General features: G+C 41.8%; 1 protein-coding gene across 1 annotated transcript in view; it reads right to left on the reverse strand.

Annotated features, from left to right (window-relative positions):
* Positions 1-5749: 5749 nt before the first annotated feature.
* The window catches only part of cttnbp2 (cortactin binding protein 2), a 106528-nt gene continuing 101275 nt past the window's right edge, over positions 5750-11002 (reverse strand). The window contains 3 exon segments of the mRNA XM_034126181.1: positions 5750-6569; positions 6571-6759; positions 8089-8166. Coding sequence (XP_033982072.1) covers positions 6468-6569; positions 6571-6759; positions 8089-8166 — 369 coding nt within the window. The 3' untranslated portion in view covers positions 5750-6467.

Here is an 11002-nt window from a genome sequence, read left to right on the forward strand (position 1 = left end):
AACCAGCGTCGTAGGACCGGAAACCCAGAGTTTTCCCTGAAGTCACCTGGCTAAGCGAAAATCCAGCTTCGTAGTACAGGCCTCTGGACACCCGCCTCAAACAAATAGGGCTTCGTCCAGTGTTTTATTCAAAAGAAAACCTATTTTAGACATAATTCCCACAAAATTACTCGTCAACAGAGAAGGCAAAGTACACACATCATTTACTCAAGTTGAAGTACAGATACTCGTGTTTAAAAATACTCTGGTAAAAGTAGAAGTACTGACTAAACTTCTTTACTCAAGTAAAAGTAAAGAGGCTTTGAAATGTACTTCAGTAAAAAGTACCCATAACTAGCAGCTGTTTGAAAGAGTACCTGACCTCCCTTTATATTAATAGATCAATAATGTCATTGTTAGCTAATGAATGTTTCCATGCTGAACAACGGCAACATGACAACGTTTTCATTGGTCCCTCTTCTTTAGAGAAGACCAGGAAATGATGGATACACGGATCGTGTTCAAATCAATAGGCACGCAATGACTCTAAATAATAATGATCACGCCACCAAACACACATTCAAACTAAAGGAACCAGCCTGTTTGGGAAATGTAACAAGTAGAAAGTACAGGTATTTGAGTTCAACATGTAAGAAGTAGAAAGTACAGGTATTTGGGTTCAAAATGTAAGAAGTCAAAGTAAAAAGTCGTCAGTACTTTACTCCACTACTTATTCTTCTGATACCAGAAAAATGTAAGTACAGTAACGAAGTATTTGTACTCCACTACTTCCCACCTCTGTCCAAAAGTAGCCGTCAAACAGCAGCTCGGAAACTAGAACTGTCCCTGAAATGTACTTTTATTTAAAAGTAGAGCTCTGCAAGATATCATGAATGAATCAAACGGACATAAATATTGATTTACCATTGTGTTTTGCACACACACAATTAAGAGTTATGCGTCTGTAACTCTTTGAATGTCCTGATTTCATACTGAGCGGCCAATAGAGTACTTTTTATTTAGCCATAATGACGCAATTTTCCCAATCTAACAGCATCTGAATCATTAAAACCCGCATTTGTACATTAATTGAAATCAGGTGTGTACAGTTTAGAGCAACACCACATGTTGTTCAATGCAATAAAACATGTCTGCACGTTTGAAGCAGTAGAGCCTTAATGTATGTGAATTGGAATTGCAATGTGAGGCTGTATGACAGATGCAAACGATGTCAGCTTTTGTTGTAAATTTGTCATCAAATGTGAGTGAATGTGCTGCAGGGTGCAGAGGCTCTGACGGAGGCTCTGACGGAGGCTCTGACTCACAGAAACAGAGAAGGACTTCTGAAATGAATGATAGCATCTCAAAGTCTCTGGGTCTGTGTGAACAACGGGACCCTCACTTGTTGATTTGAAGTGCCTTTCAACGTTTCACTCTGCTGCTTCCCGTTGGGATGCACACAGTTTGTTCAGATAATCAAAAGGTTTGCCCGTCTGAGGCCATAAAGTTGTATTTGCTTTAAAAAAGCATGAAATGTTTAAAAAAACGTTTGATTTGTTTAAATGAAGGGACTTTTACTTTCTCTTGAATGTGTTTTGTTCAGAACAACCAGCTCCTTTCCCCCGGAGCCTTCGGTCTCTTTAGATTAGTTTTTAGTTTGGAGTGAACACACGGTAAGAGCCGCTGTAGAAGTCTGACCTTGAAAACATGTTGAAGCGTCCTTTGTAACAAACTGAACCCCAAATGGCTCCGTGTGGTGAGTGAGCTCTCGAGAACAGTGTTAGTAACTCATTATAATCTTACATAACTAAACATACGCACCAAATCGATCAGCTACAGGTTGCTAGGAGGAATGATTTATTCATAATACAAGGTTTTGACCTGCCTGTCTAAAGGCCGAATTCGATAGATGTCAGGCCGTCGATGAGTGTCGTGTCGCCCTACTCAGATTGGTGTGTCCCGCACCGTCGTGTCTTTTTGGCCGTGCCGACACCTTTTTGACCAATCGGCCAAAAGCTGTCGGTCAAATAAATCACTCTGATTGGCTGTTCAGTGCATGAGAAGTGAAACGGAAGTGAGGGACCCAAACAAACGATTAAGAAGGCACACACAGACGGCTATTGTTTTTCATTTTCATCTCAGGTGGACACCAGAGTTTATTTTTCATCATAGCGATCTGGAATGAAGAAACCGAAGACCAACGCACACGCTATTTGTTGTTTGTATATATCACCCAGTCAGTCTTCCGGTTGCCTCTTTTGAATGACGGATACACACTACCGCCGCCTGCTGGTAAGAAGAGTTATTGCCACTCACGCATGCGCAGTGCGTACGTGCTACTTGGCCGTCGGCTGAAGTCTTTGCGGTGTGTTCCAGTGTATATATATATGCAGGAAATAAAGATGAGTTTATGCAACAGGACATTAAGGATGTAAGACTTCTACAGCGGCTTCTTCTGTGTTGCGTTCAAGTACCTTCTCAATATTTGCTTTCCTGTCTTTGCTCTCAGTCTAATCCTGCAGTTGTTTTATAGACGCATGAAGAGGAACAGTTGTATAACGAGTAATAACTCAGAAATCTGTATGCACTTTAAAGACACCCTGAGGTACAAGGAAACAAATTATTATTTTTAATTCCTCCATAAACTCAAGTGTAGATGTTCAATTGTGACTTTTATTAACAAAGCCTTTGTTACTTGATGAGTTCTACAGAAGAGACACAAACAAATATACATTTTCTATTTGAAAGTATATTTTTTCAGAGCTGTACAAATGCAAACATTTAGCAATTATGTTTTTTCCCAAGTTTGATCGAACCTTCCCTCGGAAACTGGAATCTTTTTCTGACATCACTTTATTTTCTGTGGTTGAGGGAAGCGTGTGTTTCATACTGTATGAGAGTTTTTGTAAACTGAAGGTACGGTGGAGAGACGCCTTGATATGTGAACTGTGAGAATTTTTTTTTTAAAGTAAATGAAGAACAAAGCTGTTTCTTACTCATAGGAAAAAAGGGACACTGATGTCCAAAGAAATGTATAAATGTATTTGTTCAATCAACTATATTTCCAGTAAAACTAAAGATTTTAAGAACGTCTCTGTTTGTCATTCTTGTTTACATCAGTCATGTTGTGAGTGTGTTCCCTTTCCTGTAGTGTGTTATAGGTTTGTGTGCATGTCAATGGTCTGCAAAGGCTAGTAGAGACATGGTCTGCTAAGGTCCCAGTAGAGACACTACATACTGATATACACCTGAACATCAGCAGGAGAGGACTCTTTAAAGTAGAGACACTACATACTGATATACACCTGAACACCAGCAGGAGAGGACTCTTTAAAGTAGAGACACTACATACTGATATACACCTGAACATCAGCAGGAGAGGACTCTTTAAAGTAGAGACACTACATACTGATATACACCTGAACATCAGCAGGAGAGGACTCTTTAAAGTAGAGGACACTACATACTGATATACACCTGAACATCAGCAGGAGAGGACTCTTTAAAGTAGAGACACTACATACTGATATACACCTGAACATCAGCAGGAGAGGACTCTTTAAAGTAGAGACACTACATACTGATATACACCTGAACATCAGCAGGATGAGGACTCTTTAAAGTAGACACTACATACTGATATACACCTGAACATCAGCAGGAGAGGACTCTTTAAAGTAGAGACACTACATACTGATATACACCTGAACATCAGCAGGAGAGGACTCTTTAAAGTAGAGACACTACATACTGATATACACCTGAACATCAGCAGGAGAGGACTCTTTTAAAGTAGAGACACTACATACTGATATACACCTGAACATCAGCAGGAGAGGACTCTTTAAAGTAGAGACACTACATACTGATATACACCTGAACATCAGCAGGAGAGGACTCTTTAAAGTAGAGACACTACATACTGATATACACCTGAACATCAGTAGGAGAGGACTCTTTAAAATAGAGACACTACATACTGATATACACCTAGAAATTAGCATACGATGTCAACTTTAACAAATATTTGGGTTTTAAATCTTTTGGGTCTTGTTTGAGAGTTGTTTGTAGCCAGCTAACTATTTTGTTTGTCCTGATTTGTATACTGAAAGAAAAATCCACATTCTTTTCAACTATTTCCCCAGTCAGTAGTGACTAACCGGGGATTGTCATCTCCTGAAGACACAGATCTTCTCCTTTAACAACTGTTTTTCTATAAGATCTAAACCTTTTGTTGTTTGACGAACAACGAACGCCAGCAGCTTTTAGTCATGATGAAACTTTTCTTGGCGGCGATTCCTTGTTTCCAGGCGGTGACGTAGCGCTGCTCCCATTCAAAGAATAAAACAGTGCACATTCAAATAAAACCCCTGCTCCCATTGTACCTTTTACTACTTCATTTAACACAAGGACAACTTCTTAGACCCTGACTGATTTCCTCATTACCTTCCTACTATAAATATTGTTCAATCAGGAGAGACGGTTTTGATGTAAGAATACATATTTATTGCCAGGAATACACAAATGAATGTGATGGAGTTTTGGCGATTAGGCCCCGTTGTGCAGGAGTATCATTCGGGAGGGGAGAACTGATCCGATGAAACCCCCCGGGGTCTAGACACTGGTGGTGTTGAATGGATGGTTGGGGTCGGTCTGAAGGGGAGGGGCTTAGCTTGACCCTGGTGGTGGTGAATGGATAGTTGGGTTCGGTCTGAAGGGGAGGGGCTTAGCTTGACCCTGGTGGTGGTGAATAGATGGTTGGGTTCGGTCTGAAGGGGAGTGGCTTAGCTTGACCCTGGTGGTGGTGAATGGATAGTTGGGTTCGGTCTGAAGGGGAGGGGCTTAGCTTGACCCTGGTGGTGGTGAATAGATGGTTGGGTTCGGTCTGAAGGGGAGGGGCTTAGCTTGACCCTGGTGGTGGTGAATAGATGGTTGGGTTCGGTCTGAAGGGGAGGGGCTTAGCTTGACCCTGGTGGTGGTGAATAGATGGTTGGGGTCGGTCTGAAGGGGAGGGGCTTAGCTTGACCCTGGTGGTGGTGAATAGATGGTTGGGGTCGGTCTGAAGGGGAGGGGCTTAGCTTGACCCTGGTGGTGGTGAATAGATGGTTGGGTTCGGTCTGAAGGGGAGGGGCTTAGCTTGACCCTGGTGGTGGTGAATAGATGGTTGGGGTCGGTCTGAAGGGGAGGGGCTTAGCTTGACCCTGGTGGTGGTGAATAGATGGTTGGGGTCGGTCTGAAGGGGAGGGGCTTAGCTTGACCCTGGATTCAGAGGGACGGGGGGTGAAAAGGGGTGGAGGAGGGTTGCGTTGAGTCACCTGAAATGACAGCTGTCAGAGGGGAGAGCAGATTTAAAAGGTTTCGCAGAGCGCTATGATAGGCTTGTGAGAATAGAGCGAAGTGATTGGTTGAGCTGGGGAGTGACGCCCCCGATCACTTATTGAGAGGAGAGAGAGTAGTTACATGGGAATAGTACAGAAGGTCTTCCTGGTTGAACTTGCGCTGAGCTTCATGTGTTGGTCTTCTGATGTAAAGAATGTGTTTTAACCAAAATCGAAAAACATGGAACAGAAAAAGAAAAAGTCCGATGTGGATTTTTAACAGTGCCATTTTAATGTGTGTGCTTGAAAGACAATTGTCTAAACTCCAAACAGCTACAGACTAAAACCTCTCCTGTACATATGTATATTTATATATAAACAATGTCCTGTAAAAAGTAAAAACATACGAAGAAAACACAGTGGTATTTGAAATATGACTCGGGGGAAATGACGGCATTTAAAATATTTATTATGGCTTACAGTTGAAAGGACATCCTGTGTTTTTTACAGATCTATTACTTATTGCCACGGCCGCTCCACTCTGAAACAAGTGAAGGGTTCAGAAACTGGTTTTACAAACACTATGTACAACTTCTCACTTTTTTTCAGCTTTAAGGTTTTTAATCGTCACTGTACAAGCGTCATACCACGTACACCAATCTATAGAGCATTTACTAATTCTTATGTACAAATATATTTGGTAAAACCCTGATTAATCTCAACAGTATTTAAACCAACCTATTCAAAGATAAAACACTTCTCAAAATACTTAATAGCCATAAAAAGAAACTTAAAACCTGCTTTCTTTGATCCAAAAACACGTTCAGTTACTCCTCGGTGCAGTATTTCTCTAAGTACACAGAAATACTGCAGTTTCCACCAGTTAAATACTTTACAACTTATTCTACTGTCCCATCATTAGCAGGTTGTTTAGACCCTGGAATGAGGTAACAGTAAAAGTAACCGTTATTTTTTTATTCCTTTACCAGACCAAAACAAATACTTCAAATACTGTGATAGAATAAAACTGTGGTCCCCAAGTACACAACTGCAGTACAGTGTAACAAGTACGGATAACAAGTACAAATACTAAGAGTCAAAGAGTCGTGGTAGTCTTACATCATGGAGGGAGGGGTTTCACAGCTGGGGGGGTTAGAGGATGGGAGCTGTTCACTTGTTGTTGTTGTTTTCATGCAGGATCCAAATGTCCTCGTGTGATTGGCTGTTTTCGTTCATGTTGTTGTTGCGGTAGTAGTTGTTGTTGCTGCTGCTGCTGCTGCTGCTGTTTGGGGGGGGGGGGCGCCTGTTTTGTCCTGCTGCGGATCGGGGGGGTTCGGGTCTGAAGCCCCGCCCCCCCCCTGCTGCTGCTGGGGACAGGGAGCTGGGATTTGGAGCGGGGGGCGGGGCCTGATCGTCGCTCGCTGCTCTGCACGGCAACCGGGCTGCAGGGGGTGGGGGCGGTCTGAAGAGAGGAGGAGATATCAAGTGAGTTTGAGACATTTTTAATCGCCTAAAACTACAACTCCCAGAGTGCACCTGTGACATTTTAACTGACTCATACTGCCTGTGCTGCAGCACCTCTTTTCACCCTCTGTCTGAAACCAGAGCCCAGTCTGCTCTGATTGGTTAGCTGGCCGGCTCTGTTGTGATTGGTCAACCACTTAGAGATGTCCCGCCCCTTAGCCTATCACGTACAATGTGTTGGAGCGCTAGCCAATAGAAGCTCACATAGTGTTGTCAGTATGATCGGGAAGTAAAAACTGAACAAAAAATAACTGAATCAAAGTTGTTTCTTGTAAAGCATTAATCTAATACATTTCGTTATCTGATAGTGTCATAAATAGTGCATTTTTGTTAGTGTATTTTAAATGTCCTGTCCTTTTTTAGGCTTTACCACCCAGGCCTGATGGTTCTGGGTGGTAAAGCCTAAAAAAGTTTTCCGTCTTAGTTACTGGAATGAATTATTTGCTATTCATGTGCGTTACTATATACAGTAAATGACTAAAAGCTGCTACTGCACAACACAGCTGTTACTAACCCTGCAGTTATGATATATTACAGTACAGCTTTACAACTGCTAATACGGGACAGGCCCATTATGTGTGAGGTAACGCTGAAAACACACACATGATTAAAAGTCGTACAAAACAATCACACGCTCATTTCAATATGAGTCAGCAGCTTGTGGAGCGATACTGATGAGAGAGGAGTGGAGTTAGTTACAAATAAATGCTGTGTCTGTGTTTTAATATCAGGAAAAGTAAAGTAACACGTAATGAGATAACAGATAATGTTAATAAGACTTTAATATGTTCCCTTACTTCTAAAAATGTACCTACTTTTTTAAACCTGACCAGTCTACTCATTTTATTTTGCCTTTTTATCTACACTGCCCCTTTTTTGTGACCACAAATAAAGGTTTTCCGATTCTGATATCAATATTGTTTTAGATTATGCATTTAATAAGTGTTGTCTTTTCGTAGTGTCATTACTGTAAAGTGAAGTCATTTCCTAACTTATTGTACCCCAATTACTGAAGTGTATTAATCAACATTTTCATGTGTAAATCGATCCAATATTCAACCTTACAATATCGTCGAGTTATTTGGTAAAAAATGTTGTGATATTTGATAAATCCCATTTCACTAAGCCCTTGTTGGAGATTAAAAATGTCTTATTTGCTGTATTCTGTTTCCATTAAGTGCTGGGATTTATCAACACAGGTTAACTACAGTAACATATATTAATTTCCATGCTGTCAGTGATTGATCTATATGTCCGTCCCCCTCACCGTCTGGACGGGCGTTTCCCGCTCGGCCTTCTGGGAGGAGCTGGAGAACAGGATCAGGTCGTCTTTGGTCTCAGAGATCTGTGGGAGGAGAACGAGATCACACGTTAAAGGTCACCTATTATGCAAAATCCACTTCTTCATGTCTTTTCTACATCAACATGTGTCCCCTCTTCTTCATGTCTCTTCTACATCAACATGTGTCCCCTCTTCTTCATGTCTCTTCTACATCAACATGTGTCCCCTCTTCTTCATGTCTCTTCTACATCAACATGTGTCCCCTCTTCTTCATGTCTCTTCTACATCAACATGTGTCCCCTCTTCTTCATGTCTCTTCTACATCAACATGTGTCCCCCTCTTCTTCATGTCTCTTCTACATCAACATGTGTCCCCTCTTCTTCATGTCTCTTCTACATCAACATGTGTCCCCTCTTCTTCATGTCTCTTCTACATCAGCATGTGTCCCCTCTTCTTCATGTCTCTTCTACATCAACATGTGTCCCCTCTTCTTCATGTCTCTTCTACATCAACATGTGTCCCCTCTTCTTCATGTCTTTTCTACATCAACATGTGTCCCCTCTTCTTCATGTCTCTTCTACATCAGCATGTGTCCCCTCTTCTTCATGTCTCTTCTACATCACCATGTGTCCCCTCTTCTTCATGTCTCTTCTACATCAACATGTGTCCCCTCTTCTCCATGTCTCTTCTACATCACCATGTGTCCCCTCTTCTTCATGTCTCTTCTACATCAACATGTGTCCCCTCTTCTCCATGTCTCTTCTACATCAACATGTGTCCCCTCTTCTTCATGTCTCTTCTACATCACCATGTGTCCCCTCTTCTTCATGTCTCTTCTACATCAACATGTGTCCCCTCTTCTTCATGTCTCTTCTTCATCAACATGTGTCCCCTCTTCTTCATGTCTCTTCTACATCAGCATGTGTCCACTCTTCTTCATGTCTCTTCTACATCAACATGTGTCCCCTCTTCTTCATGTCTCTTCTACATCACCATGTGTCCCCTCTTCTTCATGTCTCTTCTACATCAACATGTGTCCCCTCTTCTTCATGTCTCTTCTACATCAGCATGTGTCCCCTCTTCTTCATGTCTCTTCTACATCACCATGTGTCCCCTCTTCTTCATGTCTCTTCTACATCAACATGTGTAGGGATGGGTATCGTTAAGGTTTTAACGGTACTACTACTTTTATCGGTACCGCTTATCGGTCCGGTCTTTTAACGGTATTCTTATCGGTTCTTTTGGAGAGAAAAATGAGGTAAACTAACTATATGTTGTATGTCAGGGACTACGGATGGAAATTAGCTCAAAGCTAAAATCCGGCATATTTACACTTGAAGCATTATTTGTCTAAAGTGTTCATTAATGTGCATTGTCCCTATTCAAATAAACAATTAAATGAAAATTAACAAATTGTGAACAAAACTAACATTGCTTTTTATTTAAATGAAATACATAATATTTCACATCAACAGAAACAACAATGTTTTAACAAATCATATTAAATAATCTGATGACAGAACTGTGAACAGAATGGCTGAAACTTTAACAAACTAAATAACTCAGTTACCTCTAATCATTAACCCATGTTTGAATCATTGAGTTAGCTCCGTGTGTTGCTGCTAGCATACATAATATACCTGACGTGGAAACGTTACTCGTGGATGGGGCTACAGCGCTACTAGAAAGACAGTCGAACCCGGTGCATTTCTCCGTCTGAACGTGGTGCACTTTTGCAAGATGTTTAGACAAATTGCTCGTGTTACCGCCCTGACATGCTAAACTCTTATTGCACTTTAAGGCAACGAGCAACGAGCGAGACGGGTAAAGTTGAACCACACCTCGGAGCGCGTTCTCTCCGCCATCTCCTCCGTGTGTGTGTGTTGCTGCATGTAGCAGCTGCGTGTGTGTAAACTGCCCCGCCCCCCTCGCAAGCAGGCGGGGGAGAGAGATCTCTCGTCTGGATTGGAGAGATCGGAAATACAAAAAATGACGCATTTTGCAGTCTTTTTGCGTATTAGAAACGGAGTTGGCGACACTAAAACTGCAATATAATGTTTGTGTAGCAATAATACACATGACATATTTTTTAGATGTCTCCAGTACCGATAAAAAGACCGATAACGTCGGAGCTTAACGGTACCACGGTCTTTAATAATTCAGCCCCGGGGCCCGTTTAATACCGGGGCTCGGTACCCATCCCTAAACATGTGTCCCCTCTTCTTCATGTCTCTTCTACATCAACATGTGTCCCCTCTTCTTCATGTCTCTTCTACATCAACATGTGTCCCCTCTTCTTCATGTCTCTTCTTCATCAACATGTGTCCCCCTCTTCTTCATGTCTCTTCTACATCAACATGTGTCCCCTCTTCTTCATGTCTCTTCTACATCAACATGTGTCCCCTCTTCTTCATGTCTCTTCTTCATCAACATGTGTCCCCTCTTCTTCATGTCTCTTCTACATCAACATGTGTCCCCTCTTCTTCATGTCTCTCCTACATCAACATGTGTCCCCTCTTCTTCATGTCTCTTCTACATCAACATGTGTCCCCTCTTCTTCATGTCTCTTCTACATCAACATGTGTCCCCCTCTTCTTCATGTCTCTTCTACATCAACATGTGTCCCCTCTTCTTCATGTCTCTTCTACATCAACATGTGTCCCCTCTTCTTCATGTCTCTTCTTCATCAACATGTGTCCCCTCTGTGTAAAGAGACTCTGAAAGTTTCAGGAAAAAAGATTCTCTCTCTTTTTGTCCTGATCCATTTCTATAAAAACCTGTCTGAAAATGAGCTGATCAGATTTTGGCCACTTTATGATGTCATAACGATGTTTTGTCTTGAGTAACCATTAGCCAATCACCAACCAAGGTAACCCCCCCCCCCCCCCACCTTATCAC

Source organism: Trematomus bernacchii, unplaced genomic scaffold (genome assembly GCF_902827165.1).
Source record: "Trematomus bernacchii unplaced genomic scaffold, fTreBer1.1, whole genome shotgun sequence".
Taxonomy (NCBI): domain Eukaryota; kingdom Metazoa; phylum Chordata; class Actinopteri; order Perciformes; family Nototheniidae; genus Trematomus; species Trematomus bernacchii.